At 35.4% G+C, this 21,227-nt stretch overlaps 1 protein-coding gene across 1 annotated transcript; it reads left to right on the forward strand.

The window, feature by feature from the left end:
- Window positions 1–4,594: 4,594 nt before the first annotated feature.
- Window positions 4,595–21,134, forward strand: LOC139869950 (uncharacterized). The gene is made up of 20 exons (XM_071857796.1): window positions 4,595–4,949; window positions 5,029–5,063; window positions 13,580–13,701; window positions 14,010–14,099; window positions 14,203–14,322; window positions 14,416–14,502; window positions 15,548–15,625; window positions 15,758–15,883; window positions 15,965–16,054; window positions 16,170–16,205; window positions 16,329–16,384; window positions 16,543–16,690; window positions 16,772–17,186; window positions 17,287–17,378; window positions 18,151–18,664; window positions 18,805–18,937; window positions 19,667–19,708; window positions 19,854–20,016; window positions 20,102–20,185; window positions 20,731–21,134. Exons 1-20 carry the CDS (start codon window positions 4,675–4,677, stop codon window positions 20,833–20,835), a joined length of 2,811 nt encoding a protein of 936 aa, XP_071713897.1. The 5' UTR covers window positions 4,595–4,674; the 3' UTR covers window positions 20,836–21,134.
- The last annotated feature ends 93 nt before the right edge of the window (window positions 21,135–21,227 follow it).

Below are 21,227 nucleotides of genomic sequence, written 5' to 3' on the forward strand. Positions count from 1 at the left end.
GTAAATTTGAAGTTGATAACGCAAATTCGTATTATAGTTTCCAATGTTTGAATCGTATGTTTGCTCGGTCCGTCGGGTTGTGGTTGATGTGCGGTACTCATGTCTAAACGTGGTCCCAAGACTTTTTGTAAGGCACTCCAAAATCTAGAAGTGAAACGAGGATCTCGATCCGAAACGAGGTACATTTCTTTTAAGGTATATTGAACAAGTTCGTTAGGACTTGAAAACGTTAGTTAGAACAAGTTTCTCAAGAAATTCGCGCCGCGAAAGATTTATCGGTTTCCGAAAACGTTCGTTAGGAATATTCCCCTCATGGAGAATACTAGTATAATGTGAAGAGCCTCTCTCTCCATTGAGAATTTAGATAAAAGATTTCCTTAAACGGAAATACGAGTGTAATGCGAGAGAAGTTTCCCGCCTCGATGTGAGCATACCAAACATTTTGTAGAAGACGAGATGGTATACACATGTATCATATGTTTGAAGTTGCAAGAACTTGTCATTCATTCAGAAGCATAAATATGGTTCGACAATAATCAACGATGTGTCCCGGGTATGTTGTTATCAGTATTCTCGGAGTTGTCGGATGTTCAAACATGAAAAATGAAGTCATGTACATGGCACATGGTGGTGATTAGGTTGATCGAGTCCAATCACCATCACGAGTCATTAGAACTTAGGGATGACTTACCGTAATATAACCATGTTGATCGAGTGTGGTTATATTACGCTAACTCATACCTCCATTCCCACATCACTCCATAGATTCAAGTTCATGTAATCGTGAAGTTTTAAAATGAACAAAGTGTAACGACGTCTCTAACATGACTCGTATTGAATTGAAAGAATTAGTGCAACTCTAAAGAAGCGTTTCCCGAGGGAAGTGTATAAATGATTGTTCACGTCAAAGCGGTTCAAGTCAAACAATAATGTCTTTCGGTACGGGAAGTGTAACGAATCATGATAATGAATAGTACACAACCGTAGTGATAAATAGTGATGACGATACTCACCTAGAGTAGTGATGGTAGTAACAAGAAGTGGTAGATAGTAAGGAACACCGGTGCGACACCGATAGTAAGTTGAAGCAGTGGCGAATAACAATCTGGGAGACAGAGTTCCCGAACAAGTGTGACTAATGAAGTCGTCGTCGTCCTTACGCGTATGAATCATGAATTTACGTGTGTTGCCAAAAAGTGGTAGAATACGGGTTCGTATGATGAAAGTTTGGTACCATTAAGAAGTTTGCCTAAGAATGATTCAAGTATAAATGCACAAGTAGTCAAGTAAGTGCTATCTATAGCAAATGTATGTCAGAATGCAATGGCTAACTATCTGGTTGTAGTCTAGATTCACTAATGCGTCCTAACGACTATGTCAGACACACTAATGCACATCCTAGATCCCTACAACCAACGCTCTGATACCATCTATAGCGACCCGACAAAATCGTCATTGACGGCGCCGTCTACTTAGGTCCCGTTACGTGGTCATAAGTCTTTAAAATGACGTTTGACCAAAATATGTCGCATTCATTTCAAATGTAAAAGTGTTTCAAGTTTACAAAGGTAGTTCCACGACTAGTTACAAAACAAAGTTTAACGTACAAATGAAACCTATGCGACACAATTTTTGAAAGTAATCCAAAAGATGCTCCATGTATGCATATATACTCGACATCCAAGCAAGTATCAAAAAGAGTGCGAAAGCATGTATCACATAGCGTTTAAGGACCTGAGAAAACATATAGAAAACTGTCAACGAAAAATGTTGGTGAAATCATAGGTGTATTAGTAACGTTGTTTTTGAACCATAAGATTTAATATAGTTGATTATCCAAATCGTTTGTATTCCAAAAGTATGTTCGCGAGCACCCAATTATCAAACTTAACTGTTTTGTACCCTGTTACGTAGTGTTAGAACATACACTATACTCGAAAATTTATTTCATCTGCTAACGGTAGCGAACCGTCCGAATGAGGCTCGTCAAGCCCATGTGATCACATAATATAAGTTCTCGTTTACACCCTGCAAGTGTAACTAATGATAATTGAATTAAGGCTTTTTGTTCAAACTCGCACGTGGAATGTTTGTTTTCGTACTTGTGTTCAAAGTATAAAAATATGATACGTATATGTTTCTCATCCCATAGTTTAAAGCGTAAAAGTTGTTGAAAAGGTGGGACTATGATCTCACCTCGAGTGTACGAGTATAAATGTACTTCACAAAGTAAACGTGTGCATGAAAGTTGCCTAGCCTTGACCTAAACAAGTAAGTTGTATCAATTAACCAGTTACGACACAAGGTCGAGTGAAATGTGTTCAATTAGTCCTATGGCTCGTTACGACTCGAATAGTATATCATGTGAACCACGTTGTCAAGTTTCATAAAAGAATCAAGTATAAAAGAATATTAGAACGATTGCATAAACGTTTGGTTAAGTTTAACTAAAAGTCAAACTCGGTCAAGTCAAAGTCAACAAAAAGTCAACACGTTCGGGTCGGGTCCCGAACTATTTTTCTGAGGTTATTATTCATATATAAGCATGTTAAAACAAATTACATGTGAATCGGAGGTGCGTAGCATAGTAAACATTTTTCGAAATTTGATAAAGTAGGTCAGAAGCCAAACACGGCAAATGCCGCACCGCGGCCCCTGGTATCGCGCCGCGCCAATAGGCGTGGCCTGGTGCCTGGTCTGTTTCAAAAGTTCAAGTCTCAACCAAACTTCAATTTAGCACAAATCACAAACCGTAAACACTTAGAACACGTATCTTATATCGTTGGAAAGGTATTTTGACGAAGAACACAACTAATCACTTTTCATCAAGCAAAAACATCAATTGAAATAACCGAAATCTCATCAAATGATCATTAAAGGTTTATTTTTAAAGCTTCAAGTTCACAAAATGCATTTTAAGATTCGGGAATTCAATTCACACATATGATATGCCGTTTTGAAGGTAATGAAACATACATTACAACCAAACACTTACCAACAACATTTTATGGCATTCAAATCATCAAAAGTCCATTTTAAGAGTTATCAAACCCTAACCAAAACTCACAAAATCAATATTCACGTGTTTGAAGTTTTCTTAATCAACCTATACATCAAAACGAAGCTAGTGATACTAGTAACACAATTAAAACATGAACTTTAATAATTTAACAACATTTAATCACCTAAAACTCAAGATTAAGCACACACATTTCAAATGTTCAAACTAGTTACTCAAAACAACAAATCGAGCAAATAAATCATATATTCATGCTAGACACGAGCCATAGACACTAACTAACACAATTTCAAGTCAAAAACACGAGTTTAGAGAAATCCAGAGTTTTAGAAATGTTACCCAAACGAGATGAAGTTGGAATCAAATTGTAGAGGATGAAGAGAGGATTCCAAATATGTAATTTGTTTTGTTGCAAGCTTCCTAGATCGAGTTTAGATGATGATTTTGTGTTTGAGGGTTTGAGAGAATAAAAATGGAAGTAATGAATTGGGGAGGATGAAATGAATGGAGGAGGGTGAAGGTTGACTAGTTGACCTAGTCATCCCTTTGCCCTCTTGGCAAGTTTAGTCCCTCAAGTTTGTAGTCGGGTGCGGGAATTAACCAAACGAATTATTTTAAAAATGCTCGAGTAAACGAGTGATGTTATAATTAAATAACGGAAATATTAGAACGTTAGTCAACGAAAGGTACGAATTTAGATAACGGAAGATATTATCTAAAAAAAAAAGACGGGCGTTAAAATAATTTAACGGAAAAACGCGGGATGTTACAAATATTTTATTAAATACAATTAATTATTTTAATGATATCATTATAGGGACTTAGAATTTTTCTCTTTATTTTTGATTTGTTTTTAAGCTTAAATAATTCTTTTTTATGACATAATCATTTTAGAGATTTATTAGATACTAGTTAAATGACCCGTGGAACCACGTGTTTGTTTAAACGAAACAGTTTAATGATATGTTTTAGCTATTAAGTGAACGTAAATGCTAAAATCATTTAGTTTAATGACCCGTGGAACCACATAGTTCCACTAAGAAACTCGTCAGCTGAACATTTCATCAAACACATAAAATGCATATTAAACAATTAACATCCAATCATAAGAGATAATATTAGTTGTCATTTCATTTTAAAAGTATAAATTAAATTTAGAATAGGTTTCTTTCTGCATAGCTTTTATACCTTTTTATGCTCAATTTAAAATAATTAATTAAAATAATTCAAAATTATCTAATTTTAATAATTAAAATAATTATTAATAAGATTCAATAATAATAATTAATTAATAAGATTTAATTTTAATTCAAAATTATTTAGATTAATAACATCATTCACTATGCTTAAAATTTTCATTTTGATTTTTTCTTAATAAAAGAATTAGGCTAATTATAACATCATCGTAGCATTTTAATTTAAAAATTAACTATATAATACATTTCAATTATATACTATACAAATTTACAAAAAATCAAATTTACAAAAAATCAAATTGGTTTGATGATTATGAAAAATCGAATCTGATGATAAACGACCGAGTCACTCGTATCATACAACCAGTCAAGTCAACACACAAAAGCGCTTATGCATTCGTCGTTGTGTATGTATTCCCGTCACTTGGGTTAAGGGTTTCATTTTGTTACAGTTCAAAAATGGCAGCGACGGACTGGTGGAGCAGCAACCGCAGATCCGTTTTTACAGTTTTCCTCTTCATTTTCATCCTCCATTTCACCGCCATACTTTTATTCACTACCGGTTTCCTCCTCACTCGAACCGAATTACCGTACTATAGTCATTGTTCCGATGTATCTCAATCACCTTGTGGCTCCTCCGATCAATCTCATCAAACTGATAATCATCATAATGCTACTTGTTGGACTAAACCTGCTGTTAATCGCATCGTTATAATCGTTCTCGATGCTCTCAGGTACACCGTACACACTATTTTCTCACACACTTACTATGCGTATTCATGTTGAATTGACTTTTTCTTTTTTGCTTTCTAGGTTTGATTTTGTGGCTCCGAGTACGTTTTTTGAAGGTAAGTTACTTTACTAATTACTAATTTTAAAAATATTGTTTAGGTTGTCAGTTTATAGTTATATATATTGCTGATAGATCATGTTGGAGTATGATACCAAAATCATATTGAGCGGAAGCATTTTAAATTTTACAAAATCATACTCCTCCAAGGACCCATGTACAAAACTTTTAGCAAACGAAATTAAAACTAACAAAAGGATAAGATTAGATTACAACCTTTGTAGCCTTTGTTGAAAATCCTAGCTTGGAGAGAACCCAAATGAGAGCTCCTCTAAACGATTGACACCCAAAGTTCCAACCTTGTTTTGATATGCACCTTCTAATTCACCAAAACCCTTTCTCTCCTTTTGTTTTTCCAAACCCTTTTTACTCGTAATAGTTGTCTGTTATTTTAGTTTTAGTCTAGATAAAAAAAAGGAAAAACTATCCTTTCCCTTTGTTAACCACTGAACAAAGCTTGCAAGTGAGACCTCTATTTTGTTGGTCAAAATCCTTAATTAAAAGGAATGGAATGGAATGGAGAGTTGGACTTTTGAGATTGCATGTATCGGGTTTAATAAAAAATACAAGCATGCTAATTTATTTTTTTTTTTCGTTGTCTTTCCAAGAAGCATGCTTATGCTTATTAATTAATTATAAATTAATTAATCTCAAAATTGTATTTAATTTATTAAACCATTAAAATTGATTAATAAATTAATTCCCGATTAGAAGGTGTATCAAACAATTTACGATTGGCCTTTGTGTGTGACCGAATAGGATAAATGGACTTTATATTATTTAATGTCATGGGCATACCTTCGGAATATATGTACCACGATCAAACCACGGTTGAACCGTAACCAACCCGAGAACATATTTCCAACAGACTCCCACTTGCACTGACATTAATAATATTGGTTAGTCTTAAAAGACACACCATGTGTAACAACTAGTCAATTAAATTACACTCCTATATTTTGATTTATATCAATCATCCTTTTGTTCTAAATATCTTTATGAACGTGTGACATGGTTAAGTGTCAATCATCATCGTTCAAGATTATGTTTCCCGATTGAGATTTGTGGTGATCAAATAGACTGCAATTGCATTAATTCAGTCGTAGCATGGCCATGCATTTAATTCAGCACAAATAAACGAGGGGCCCAGAGATATCGCTTCAACTTGCTTAGAGAAGAAGGAACAAATTGCTTCAACTGTATAGACATCCACCACATCCCATATTATACCTGATCTGCACCCTTATGACTGGCATTTACGCACAGCGTTAAATACAGGTCAAAGTAGAATATAGTTTGTGTCAGGATTCCTCATACATATCCACTCTAGGATAAATGATGTTGCCATCTTAGAGCTTACTTGTGACTTAAAAACCATGAAGTAGCGTCTAAGTGTGGTCATTCCAGAACCTTGAATCAACTATCAAGTTCCTCATGAATGTAGTTTCATATAAGCCTATATTACTACACTTCATAGCAGCCTTAATTCAATTCTCTCTTCCTTAGAGAATGACCGACTGTGGAAGTCTATGAAATAATATTCATTGGAAGTTAAAACATGCAAAACGAAACATGACAATATTCAATGAAATGATCGCATCGTGCGTATAATATAATCTCAATATATTAATCATCAGATCAATTGCATTATATATTATTGCCGAATGTTTAAAGTTTCAAACTTAACATTATAAATACAATCAAACTTTATCATCAATGACACTAATGCCAATAGACATGCTATGAGCATCATGCTTAGTCTGTGGCAAAGGCTTGGTGAAAGGATCAGCCAAGTTCTTAGTCGTGTCTACTCTACTTAACAATATATCATTATCTGCTACAAGTTGACGGATGTAATGGTACTTTCTGAGTATGTGCCGTGTTCGCTTTTGTGACCTCGGTTCTTGAGCCAAGACAACCGCACTCACATTGTCGCAGAAAATCTCAACAGGATCATGGATTGTAGGAACCACACCTAGATCCCCGATGAATTTCTTTATCCACATGGCCTCTTTAGCAGCTTCATTTACCGCTATATACTCGGCTTCTGTCGTAGAATCAGCAATAGTACTTTGCTTGGAGCTTCTCCAAGTGACGGCTCCACCGTTCAACATAAATACAAATCCTGATTGTGAAGAGCAATCATCTCTATCTGATTGGAAACTAGCATCAGAGTATCCTTTGACGCTCAGCTCGTCATTTCCACCATAGACCAAGAACATCTCTTTAGTTCTCCTAAGATACTTTAGAATGTTCTTGACTGCTATCCAATGAGCTTCACCAGGGTTGGCCTGATAACGACTAGTCATGCTTAGTGCATACGATACGTCAGGCCTAGTGCATATCATGGCATACATGATCGACCCTATAGCTGAAGCATATGGAGTCCGACTCATCGTAGCTGACTCCAAGTCAGAATTAGGACATTGAGACTTGCTCAATATCATTCCAGGGTTCATAGGAACACACCCTTTCTTGGAGTTGTGCATACCGAATTTCTTCAGTATCTTATCTACATATGCACTTTGGCTTAGCCCAATCAATCTCCTCGATCTATCTCGATAGATTTTAATTCCCAAAATATATGATGCATCTTCCAAATCTTTCATGGAGAAACATTTCCCTAGCCAAGCTTTGACATCTTTCAATGTCGGGATATCGTTTCCCATGAGTAATATGTCATCGACATATAGTACAAGGAAGACTACAACACTCCCACTAGACCTAACATAGACACATGGCTCATCTTCGCTTCTGATAAAACCAAATTCTTTGATTTTCTCATTAAAGCAAAGATTCCAGCTACGAGAAGCTTGTTTAAGTCCATAAATGGACTTTTGAAGCTTGCACACACTTTTAGGATACTTAGGATGTACAAAACCCTCAGGCTGTGTCATAAACACATCCTCTGTTAGCTTACCATGAAGGAAAGCTGTTTTTACATCCATTTGCCATATTTCGTAGTCATAAAATGCAGCTATGGCAAGAAGTATTCTAATGGATTTCAGCATAGCCACTGGTGAAAAGGTTTCATCGTAGTCTACACCATGTTGTTGCGTGTAACCCTTAGCCACCAGTCTGGCTTTGAATGTGTGTACATTTCCATCCATGTCGGTCTTCTTCTTGAAGACCCATTTACACCCAATGGTTTTAATTCCTGGTGTATGATCAATCAAGGTCCAGACTTGATTATCATGCATGGATTGAATCTCATTGTCCATAGCCTCCTTCCATTTAGCAGACTCGGGGCCTGTCATTGCTTCCTGATAGGTAATAGGTTCATCAGAATCTATATTTTCGTCATCACCCTCAGATATTTGTAAACTATATTTCTTTGGTGTTTGACGCACTCTATCAGATCTACGTATGGGCGGTGGCTGTAGGTCAGTTTCTTTCTCAACTGCAGGCTCGTCGACCTCTTGTAGAGAATCAGTCCCAATATCGGTTTCTATGTCGGTTGATTCTTGAATTTCTTCAAGGTCAATTTTGCTCCCACTGGTTCCTTTTGATATGAGATCCTTTTCAAGGAAGACTCCCCTTCGAGACACAAAGACTTTGTTCTCGGTAGGGTTGTAAAACAAATATCCAAAAGAATCAGTTGGGTATCCAACAAATAAACACTTTTCAGATCTGGGTTCAAGTTTATCTTGAACTTCACGACGAACGTAAGCCTCACATCCCCAGATTCTAAGATACGAGAGAGACACGGTTTTGCCATGCCATATCTCATAAGGTGTTTTGGAAACTTTCTTGGTTGGGATGAGGTTAAGGATCCTTGCGGCAGTTTGTAGGGCGTAACCCCAAAAACTGATTGGAAGCATTGTGCGACTCATCATGGATCGAACCATATCAAGTAATGTTCGATTCCTCCTTTCAGCCACACCATTATGCTGTGGTGTTCTAGGAGGAGCTAATTGTGAGATTATCCCACAACCCCGTAGATGATCACGAAATTCATCATTAAGATATTCACCACCTCTATCAGATCGGAGAATCTTAATTCTTTTGTTCAGTTGATTTTCTACTTCGTTTTGGTATGCCTTGAACACTCCCAAAGTTTCAGACTTTTGTTTAATTAAATAAACATAACCATATCTACTGAAGTCATCAGTAAATGTAACGAAGTATCGTTCCTGGTGTCTAGTAGGTGATCTGAACGGACCGCACACATCAGTGTGTACCAACTCCAACAGATCCTTACCCCGTTCACAGTTTCCTGTGAAAGGTGCCTTTGTCATTTTTCCTAACAAGCAAGATTCACATTCGTCATATGATGTAACATCAAATGATTCTAAAATTCCATCTGACTGGAGTTTTGCTATGCGTTTCTTGTTTATATGGCCTAAACGACAATGCCATAGATACGTTTTATCCAAAACATCTTTGGATGAATCAACATTGTAGATTGAACTATCATTTAGCTTTGCTGTGGTTTCCAAGATGCCTTTACAAGGACTAGCCTTGAAATAAAACATCCCATTTTTGTGAACAAGTATTGATCCATTATCAAAACTAAAATTAAAACCATCATTAAATAAAGCATCAAAAGATATAATGTTTCTTGCCATTTCGGCACAGTAGCAAACATTAGATAAAACAATACATAAACCAGAATCAAAAGAAAGCTTGTATTCTCCAATCATGTCAACAGAGGCAACATTCTTATTCCCCATGATTAGATTAAGCTCTCCGGTCTTCAGCTTCCTACTTCTTGTGAGTCCCTGCACATTAGTACAAATGTGAGTACCACATCCTGTGTCCAATACCCAGGAATTAGAAATAGAAGTATTGTTTAGTTCAATCATGAACAAACCTGAAGGTAGGGCAACTCCCTTAGCTCGTAGTTCATTAAGTTCCTTCAAGTACTTGGTACAATTGCGCCTCCAATGTCCTTTATCCCCACAATGGAAGCATATTGCTTCTTCAGGAGACTTGGTTTGCGGGATCTTTGAAGTAGAAGAGTTAGCAATGCCCTTAGGTTTAGGTTTGAAGTTGGATGTGCCAACCTTACCCTTGCCCTTGTTCTTGCCCTTTGTTTTGTTTTTCTTCTTCTTGATCCCACCTTCACGAATGGCTAGGACGGTAGTTGCGGGTTTAGCTTTGGCCATGTTAGCCTCAGCGGTTTTCAACATGCCATGGAGCTCCATGATTGTTTTCTCCATATTGTTCATATTATAGTTCATAATGAATCCTTCATATGCACTAGTCAGCGAGTTCAGGATAAAATCCGTTGCAAGCTCCTGACTTATGGAAAAACCAAGGCGCTCCAGCCGGTCTATGTACCCTTTCATTTGTAGTACATGGACACTAACGCTACTTCCCGTTGCCATTTTGCAAGATACGAGAGCTTTCACGGTGTCAAACCTTTCTTGCTTTGCTTGTTGTTGGAACATGTCCTTGAGTTGGTTAAGCATGTCATATGACCCTAAGCTCTCCATGCCCTTTTGGAGCTCTGGAGACATGGTCGCCAACATCAAGCATGCTACTTCATTAGACTCAGAACGACGTTTTTCAAACTCGTCCCTAGCCGCTTGAGTAGCTCTCGATCCGGGTTCTGCCGGTAAGGGTTCCTCAATCGCCCTGATCTTTCCTTCCATCCTAAGAGCAATTCTTAGGTTGCGAAGCCAGTCCATGTAGTTCAAGCCCGTAAGCTTGTCCTTTTCGAGGAGCCCTTTAAGGCAGAAATTAGTGATTGATGACGGAGTAGGATTTGTGTTTGTTGCAGACATCTGTCATATTTTTAAAGTAAGTTGTATTAGTTAGTTTGATATGTTTAATCCTTGTTAAAATAATTACCCAAGTGTGTTCAAAATTTTAACAATTATAATTAACAAGGCTAAGATCCATATTTCACTTATGGTAACGACGGGTTTGCCGCGGATCGCCAATCATAAGCTATTTAGGTAGGTAACTATATTACCAATTTCATCCATTATGAAATTCTTAGGTTCTGCGGGATTTAGTGATAATCAATTATTTCACTTGGCATGTTTAATCCCTTCTACGCAAATCCTTCCTCGTGGCGGGTTTGCCGCGAACCACGATTTCAGATTGTAAACCGTCCGTGATAGATACACGTGAAATCCGGCCCAAGACTCTCGGGTATCGCGAAATTCACCTCACCCTTCCCAACACCCAATTAAAGTCCGGCCCAAGACTCTCGGGTATCGCGAACTCTAACAGGTAGAAGGTTCGGATGTGTGTACTACTCATGGATAGCGTAAAGTTTACATTTAAAACGGGTTTTTGTTTTCTTTTAGCAAAAGTAGTTTATACCATTTTAAATATTTTGCTAATTTAGTATTGCGTGTTTCGTTTGTTAAACCAATTTTAACCAAACCATTTTATATGATTATTGTCCTTTTGTTTTTAAAACATTTTCTAGCTAGCATGGCATAGACAAATAATAAAACAATAATAATCATGACACGCAAATATCGGTAGTATGCCTCGAGTCCTATGCGTTTTTCCGGTGAGCCAACACACGGAAAAACATGGTCAACTAGGGACATAACCTTGTGTGAGAATTGGCTCCCACTAAAACCGCCATTTCCATTATATGCTCGGATGGGCCGCCTTGTGAACATCGTCTTCTTGATTCCATTCTTGGTTGCATTATCTTACAAAATAAAAAAAACTATTCTATTTCCTATACTATTACAAATACAATATAAATAGAAAGACGACATGCAAGCCGTTTAATAAATTATTACATTCATCCCGAATAAATAATAAACACGACATGCAAGCCGTTTAATAAATTATTACATTCATCCGAATAAATAATAAATTAAATCATACAACCAAACATCCACACAAGGGTCTTATTGAGGCAAATACTACCGATTTCATACAACAATCACATACAAAACAAATGGAGTGCCAAATATCCATTTTCATGAAACATGTTTCGATAAGGATTGATTTAAACAACACTTAATGGCACACAAAATAATCAATCCTTGTTTACATAACTTATGTATGCATGCAAACCCACTTCATATTTTGTAAGTATGGTTTTTATGCCAAAATCATCCAAACAAACATATTAAGTGTATCAAAACATGTTGGAGATTTATTTACTTTAACAAAGCATAAAGTCTAAAACTAATAATTTTAATTTTCTCATTTCATGTAAGACATGAAAAGAATTCATGTACTTTATTTTCCTAAACATTGAATCTTTAATAGTCAACATGCAAGTTACATTTTTTAATTTTCGGAATTAATTTTGGCAGATTCATACATCAACTTTAAATGGTCATATCTTACTCATTTCTAATCCGTTTTCGATGAATTTTTTTTTCAAATTTAAGTTCTTTCAGTTAGCTTTCAAATGCAACTGGCCTCATACGAAAATATGGAGTTTAAGGCCTCGAAACAGTCCATGAAAGACAGACTGTTCAAGCTGAAAAAAAACTTAAAAAAAAATAACCATTTAACATTTTGCCAAAATCAAAGATTCAAATGCTATTTAGGAAACATAAAAACACAAATCATGATAATAGTTTTGTATGTTCATTATGCATAATCATCTCCAAGTATCATGCATACACATTCATCAAAACGATTATCATAAGAAAAGTTTGCTAAAATTTGTACAAGATGGCTCGGATACCACTTGTTGGAGTATGATACCAAAATCATATTGAGCGGAAGCATTTTAAATTTTACAAAATCATACTCCTCCAAGGACCCATGTACAAAACTTTTAGCAAACGAAATTAAAACTAACAAAAGGATAAGATTAGATTACAACCTTTGTAGCCTTTGTTGAAAATCCTAGCTTGGAGAGAACCCAAATGAGAGCTCCTCTAAACGATTGACACCCAAAGTTCCAACCTTGTTTTGATATGCACCTTCTAATTCACCAAAACCCTTTCTCTCCTTTTGTTTTTCCAAACCCTTTTTACTCGTAATAGTTGTCTGTTATTTTAGTTTTAGTCTAGATAAAAAAAAGGAAAAACTATCCTTTCCCTTTGTTAACCACTGAACAAAGCTTGCAAGTGAGACCTCTATTTTGTTGGTCAAAATCCTTAATTAAAAGGAATGGAATGGAATGGAGAGTTGGACTTTTGAGATTGCATGTATCGGGTTTAATAAAAAATACAAGCATGCTAATTTATTTTTTTTTTTCGTTGTCTTTCCAAGAAGCATGCTTATGCTTATTAATTAATTATAAATTAATTAATCTCAAAATTGTATTTAATTTATTAAACCATTAAAATTGATTAATAAATTAATTCCCGATTAGAAGGTGTATCAAACAATTTACGATTGGCCTTTGTGTGTGACCGAATAGGATAAATGGACTTTATATTATTTAATGTCATGGGCATACCTTCGGAATATATGTACCACGATCAAACCACGGTTGAACCGTAACCAACCCGAGAACATATTTCCAACAGATCACAGTTATGAAGTAGGATTATGCAATTATTGTTATAGAATGATTTTATTTATTGTGTATAGTATAAGTATTGGTTGTGTTGTGTGTGATGAATGATACAGAGAAAAAGCCATGGATGGACAAACTCCAAGTGCTACACAAACTTGTATCTGAAAATGAATTATCTGCTAGGATTTTTAAAGCTATTGCAGATCCACCTACTACAAGTTTACAACGTCTTAAGGTGAGCATAATTTAGTTCATGGACTAGGCTGTGTGTATAGTTTCTATCCAACATAGCTAGAGAAGAAAACATTTCGTGTATCATTTTGTTGACTTCTTTATGGATATTGTTAGGCGTAAGCAATATAGATATATGCGTCACGTGTGTTTAGTTTAAGACAGTATGACTACAGTAGAAAATTTACACTACAATGAAGAAGAAGAAATGATCAAAATAAGAAACCATTGTTAGTTATATTACGTGTTAATCTGGTTTTTGAGACACAGTTTAACATAACACTGGATTCTATGCCTATATGATTGTTTCAGGGTTTGACCACAGGTGGACTTCCAACTTTTGTTGACATCGGGAATAGCTTTGGCGCCCCAGCAATTGTTGAAGACAACCTGCTTCATCAGGTTTGGTTCAATCAATCATGATTAGTAGATGTACTTGATATGTGATCTTTATACGGATTTCAAATTGGTTATCTTAAGAATTCTTAATGATTTTTCATTACAGCTCGTTCAAAATGGAAAACGAGTGGTGATGATGGGAGATGATACTTGGACACAGTTGTTTCCTCATCACTTTAATAGATCATATCCCTACCCCTCATTCAATGTTAAAGATCTGGATACGGTATTTTTTATGAGTGTCGTTTCATTTGTTCTTCCGTTTGATATTTTTTGATGCTTGTTTGATGAAGTTATCAAAACATGGTTTATTTCCCAGGTAGATAATGGTTGTATCAGACATCTAATTCCAACCTTGTATGATGATGATGATTGGGATGTTCTTATTGCTCATTTTCTTGGTGTGGTATGTGTCTCCATTGGGAAATAAGGTTTGATGATATTTGAATATGTGGTCTCTGATGTTTCTCTTATTATTGACGATCTGTATACAAAGTTCAATGTACACACACATACAGGATTGGTATAACATGTCAGGTGTTCTTAGAATTCTGTATGATATAACAAGAAGCATGGTTAAATGGCCGAATAAGAAATTTTATTACGTTTGACTTTTGAGCAGATTAGTGGTATTGCTTTGTGGGTAGCGAGTCATAAAAGATGGGACTTCTAACACGTGTACTATTGCTATTTTGACAGTTTGACTGAATGTACTTTATTTTTGCTTAGTTTCTGCAAGTTAGCAGTAGCTTTGTTTTTAGGCAGTTAGTTTTCTGTTCATTTGGGTAATTTTATTTGTCAGCTTTAGTCTCTTTTAATATATCTTCACATTTGAAAAAGAAAAGCATGGTGCTGATCATATAGTCTTTGTTGTTTCTCGTAATATTAATGCTATCTAGACACTTTGAAAGTTTAATGCGTACACACACGTACACACACGTACACACATGCAGTGTTGTAAAACTCACTGATTAATACCGTTTACTCCACTAATTATTTCTTTTTTAGAACCGACCAATCCGATTTTTCAAAACCCGAATAAGTTTATCGGTTACTGGGTCAAAATCAGATTTCGTTGTGTCAAAGTCGGATATAGTTAGTCAAAATTAATTTTGATCATCATTTTAATTTGAATTTAAACGAGAATTCTATAGTTCTTTAACAAATGAAGATTATGTTTATGTTTCTAGACAATTACGTTTATGTTTATGTTTATGAATTTCTTGTATATTTACGCATATAATGTTGAAATTTATTATTTAAAGGTATAAAAAGTCCAGTTTAATTACTCCCCGAGATGCCGATTACTCCCTCAAAATTCCCGACCAAGTACTCCCCAAGTAGCGATTTTTGCAACCTTGCATACATGTTTGGCACAACAGTTTTTAGGGTTATCTGAATCTGTATGATATAGCAATAAGCATGTTGCTGATTTGTTTTGGGTCCTGCAGGATCATGCTGGTCATATTTTCGGTGTTGATTCACCTCAAATGATTGATAAACTGCAGCAATACAATGAGCAACTTGAGGTATGTATTTACATATTGCTTCTGCAAAATCAGCACTACTATGAGCTACCATCTTATCTTTTATAATATCTGTTATTTATAATTTATACCCTGACAATGGCAATGGCTTTGGTGCCAACTTTCCTGTTTTAGAAAATTATTGAAGTGCTGCAGAGCCAATCTGGTAAAGGTGGCCTGCATGAAAATACTTTACTCCTTGTTATGGGTGATCATGGACAGACAGTAAATGGTGATCATGGTGGTGGGACCGCTGAAGAGGTATATATCTTTTTACCCACAAATTCGGTGTGCTCTAAAATCAGTATATGTCAATCTAAATTAATAGTGACGTATACGCAGGTTGAAACATCAATCTTTGCAATGAGCTTAGGAAAACCTCCACTTCCTATTCCATCAGAGTTTGATTCCTCATCATGTGAATTAGATCTGGTAAAAGGTCAATTTCTTATGATAAAAAGTTTATTATTTTTAAGTCAGCATTATTACTGCTGCTACCTCCGTAATCCTATTCTCGTTTATTTTTATTTTTTTAATGGATTCATAGGAGGGAAGAAAGGTGTGTGTTAGTACTGTTGAACAGGTTCGTTGGTCTATTCTGAGTTCATGTGATATATTGGCTTCCTTTTTTGTTTTCTTTTATCTCTTTAATTAAATAAATTAATGATTATTTAGCTTAGTTAACCTTGCTTAAGCGTGCCTGCAGCTTGATTTCGCAGCAACAGTGTCAGCATTGCTTGGAATCCCATTGCCTTATGGAAGGTGTTGTACAAGTTCTTTTAATATATTAGTTTCCTTAGCTACCAGAGGAAGTATTAGCATATGATAATCTGATTGCTCTTAGCATTTTCTTTGATAAATTTTAAACTTATCGTTTACGGTTGCAATCCTATATGACACATGGTTGCTTTTCTTAACAGTATTGGTCGTGTTAATCCTATGCTATATGCTTTAGTTACTGGCACATGGAATCTTGAAGGCAATGATATAAGCAGTAGCAACAGCCAACTAAAGCTTGAACAATGGATGCACAATTATGCCAAAGTACTCTGCATCAATTCTTGGCAGGTACTCTGCACAATTACCTTATATTCGGTTTGCGAATTCCAACATGTTTTTTGTCCTATCTGACATTCAGCTCACATGTAGGTTAAGAGATACATAGATGTATATACAGCTTCATCACTTATAGGTTTCTCCATTGACGATTTGAAACATGTAGAAAATATGTATGCTCAGGCAGTTAACTGGTCAGATTCTGTACACGATAGCACATCATTTGTTACTCTCAAGAAACAAATAGATTTATATTCTGATTTCCTGGCAAGTGTTACTGAGCTGGCACGAAGCAAGTTCACAGAATTTAATTTAAAGATGATGGGTATCGGTTTTGGTATTTTGTTGACATCTATATTCATCCATTTAGTTGTTATCAAAAGGGTGGATAACATATATATAGCCGATTTGCCCTTGCACAAGACTACTACGTATACTTTTGGGCTGATTGTTAGTTGCATTATAGTGGTTGCACGTGCGTGTAGCTTCTTATCGAATAGTTACATATGTAAGTGCTGATTGCAAAAAAAATTTAATGTTTTTTTTTTTGTTATCTATTGTGCAAATTGTCCATTTATTTGTTGACCTTTGGTTTCTGTTTGAGACAGTGGAAGAAGGAAAGATGACAATTTTTCTGTTGGCCTCTATTTGCATGTTGGGCTTACGCCATTCAATCATGACAAAGAAGATGATATCTGAAGTAAGTATTAAAAATAACATTTGATCTTTCTTGTTTAATCATTATTTGGGATTAATCTTTGATCTCTAAAAGGTAAATTATGTAAAATAAGAATTTTAGTTTAGAATTTAAGGGTTGGATAGTTGCCAGGGGTGTTCAATATTTGGTTTCAAATTGAAAAATCTAAGAACTGAACCGAATCCAAACTGAAAAAAACCAAACCAAATTTGAATTTAGTTTCCGGTTTGGTTTTCAAATGTGGATTACGTTTTGGGTTTTACGTTTTGAATTCGGTTAAATCGAATTTAACCAATAATATGTCAAATTATTAATATTCTAGACCACAAACCGATTTCAAAACCAAAAGAAAAATTTAAAATCAATTTTTTTTTTGGTTAAATTATGATTTTTTTGTTTTAACTGAAACCGAATTCAAATTTTGTTTTGGTTCGGTTTAGTTTCGGTTTTGAAATTGAATTTGGTTTTCAGTTCGATTTTTAAAACCAATGAAACCGAACCCTATAAACCGAAAACTGAACCGATGAACACCGTCGCCCAAAGTGTATATTTTTGTGCACGATCCTTCAAGTATATTTGATTAATGTCGGGTTATTATTCGAAATAATATAATGTTATATTAAATTATGTGGACAAATGTTTGGGGCCAACCCATCTCGTACAAAATTACCATCACCATACCTTCTCACATTGCAAAATCTAGTTTTCCCTCATTTTAGTTTGTGTTAGGTGTAAAATATTACTATTTGTCAGCATCCGTCTTTGTTGTTTACAGGCTGCCGCACTTGTCATCCTGATTTCCATCCTCCGATTCACAATCGAGCTTGGGCTATCAAAGCAAGGTTCCCGTGAAGTATTCAAATTCGATAATTTGATGTATGTAGCTGAATTAGTGCCAATACTACCTTTGATTATATTGGCCTATCTGCTATATAAAACCATTACTCGCAGTTCTTGTAACTGGCTTGTAAAATTTGTTATTACTGGAAGTATATTTAGTTATATTTTAGTTGCATTGTATTGGGCCTTAGAAAGTAGCTTATCAAGTATCATACTACCCAACTTTGATGGAATTAAAGGCAATTTGATTCCTCGTGTAATATACATTTTGGGGATTGCACAACTATTATCCCTTACAGCTTTTGAGTTCTTTGAAAAAGTCAAAAGGTCAAAGTGGGAAGAAACAACAATGATGAAAGCGGTGGCTATGCTATCTGTATGGAGCTCTACTCTCATATTATTGTCTGGGAAACAGGGTCCTTGGATTGCGTTGGCATTAGTTACCGGAGGTACCCCACCTTTCCTTAACCTCTACGATTTATGGAGGTGTCATTTTAAACCCATTAGCTAAGAGGGGAATGAGACAAGTGGGTCGAAAGCATTCTAACGTTTAGTGTTTTCGCATAATATTCTTTTTAATTTTCTGTAGGCTGGTTGGTATTGAGGTTGAAAGGTCTGGATCAGGATGATAAGGGCACAACCGGATTATTGGCTCTGTATTCTTCCTCAGTCACACAGTGGAGCCTTTTGGCATCTTGTCTATTCTTTTGTACCGGTCACTGGTAAGTTATTATCGGAAATACTGAAGTTTTTTTGTAACTTTTAGACTATAAATTATCGTATCGATACGTAGCTGAGTTTAGGGGTGTTCGATATATTCGGTTTCAAACAGTTTAATCCGAAAACTGAACAAAATGAAAAACGAAAAAAAACCAAACTGAATATGAGTTCGGTTATTTGTTTACAAATCTGAATTCGGTTGGTTGGCGGCCATTTGAGTAGGCCACTAGGGGACCTTGATATTCATCTTACCTTATGGGCCTTAGCGGCCTGTTTGGGTTGTCAGAATATTAAACATTTGGTTCGTCTTTGAGAATATGTTAAGGGTCAGGACGTGAATAATGTTATCATGGTAGAATTGTAGAGGGAAAATGGGCAATCATAACCCATTTATTTGAAAGTGAGTTGATATGGGTTATTATTTATTCCTAACAAGCGAAACCAAATCATCAGTTAAAAAGGAAGCGGGTCAATTGGGTTGAAATAATTTGTTTTAAATATTAGATTATTAACATAGTTTTTGTAATTACTTCTAACACATTAACTGTTTCAGAAATGTCAATAAACGAAACACGTATATTTGAAAAGTTCTAAAAAGATGTTAACTTAACCCCGTACCCATGCTGGACCCGTCCATCTTGCCACCTCTAAGTAAGAAAAAAGGCATTACAAGGTGTAAAGTGATGATTAAAATCTCATCTCTATTAATTTTTTATTACAATTGTATGCAGGTGTGCCTTTGATGGCCTTCGGTATGCTGCTGCATTCATCGGGTTAGTGCAGTTTCTTCAAATTTCTAAGTTGGTAGTCAAGGCTATCTTGAAAGTTAAAAGCATCGTTGGCTTTAAATCTCTTTTGTCGTTCTCCCATGAAACAAGGTTTTAATTTTTTTAATTAATTAAAATCAATATATATCAGGTTTGACGAATTTACTATTACTCCACAAGCCATCCTTCTAACAGTTGAGACATATGGTTTTTCTCACATTCTTCCAACTCTTGGACTTCCATTTCTTGTTTCGTACCAATCGTCATCCACCGGGCCCACGCAGTCGAGGAAGCCCTGGATCCAATTATTTCAGGTTACTTCAAATGTGTTTTAGAATTTTGTATTTGACCATTTTTTTATCCACACTAACTAATAGTTCGTTAATTTGTCTCTTACAGGTTTATCTGATATATGGACTTATAATGTCTGTTACAACCACGTTCACAGTTCTATGTGTCATAATCCAAAGACGGCATTTGATGGTATGCTCATATATGTTTAGTCAAATTTATGTTCCAAATGACTAGAGGTCGCAATTTCAACCCATCTACTAGCTAATGGGTCTATTAAGGTTACATTTTTTATTATGACTCAAATTTTTTCTAAAAAAAAAAAAATTACTATACAAGGAATGTGCCAAATGGGTCCCAAAGTGTGTTTTAAATGCTTAAAAACTTCTGTTAGACAATTTTTCTTTAAATAGATTATTTAGTTAAATTGTATACATTTTGTAAAGTTGGACAGATGCGGATCAACTGGCCCGACCCAAACCCAAACCTAGTGATTTGTTTTGACCTGTACCCGACCTCAACCAACATAAGCTATATGATTTATGTGTACATAGCTTAGAGATTGAGTCCATATTATATAACACTAACCTCGATGCATATGCCTCTTTCGGTAATAATATTATATCGTCGCTAATTACATGACAAAATCCATATCAATCGACCCGAAATATTTACATTGACCTGAATAGTCCTAATTTGTTGATAAATTAACTGCTAATCTCTGTGTTTTTGTGCAGGTATGGGGATTGTTTGCTCCAAAATTTGTTTTTGATGTAGTAGGACTTCTTTTAACGGATGTCTTGATCTGTGCTTCTTCACTCTTTTACTTCACTCAGATGTAGCCACATAGGTCAGCACAACATTGAGCTACAATGGTGTTGTAAAGACCAGCTAACTTGGTTTTCACAGTGTTTGTTAGTTATTACCATTATCCTTCCAAAGAGGTGTTTTTTTTTTTTTTTTTTTTTTTTTTACACTTTACTTGCATATGTATTTGTACATTTCGTTTCTGTAAATTCTCGGATAGGGGAAGGATTGTCTACATATCACCTCCCCCATACACCACTCATGTGGTATTGGGTTTTGTTGTTGTTGTTGTTTCTGTAAATTCTGTCTTTGAACCATCCGTTTTTAAGCTGAGTTTATTACGGAAGAATATTTTAGGGCATTACATGCACAAAACTCCTTATACACATCCAAACAGTATTTATAAACATATGCACTCAAAAAGGTA

This window comes from Rutidosis leptorrhynchoides, chromosome 10, assembly GCF_046630445.1.
Source record: "Rutidosis leptorrhynchoides isolate AG116_Rl617_1_P2 chromosome 10, CSIRO_AGI_Rlap_v1, whole genome shotgun sequence".
NCBI lineage: Eukaryota > Viridiplantae > Streptophyta > Magnoliopsida > Asterales > Asteraceae > Rutidosis > Rutidosis leptorrhynchoides.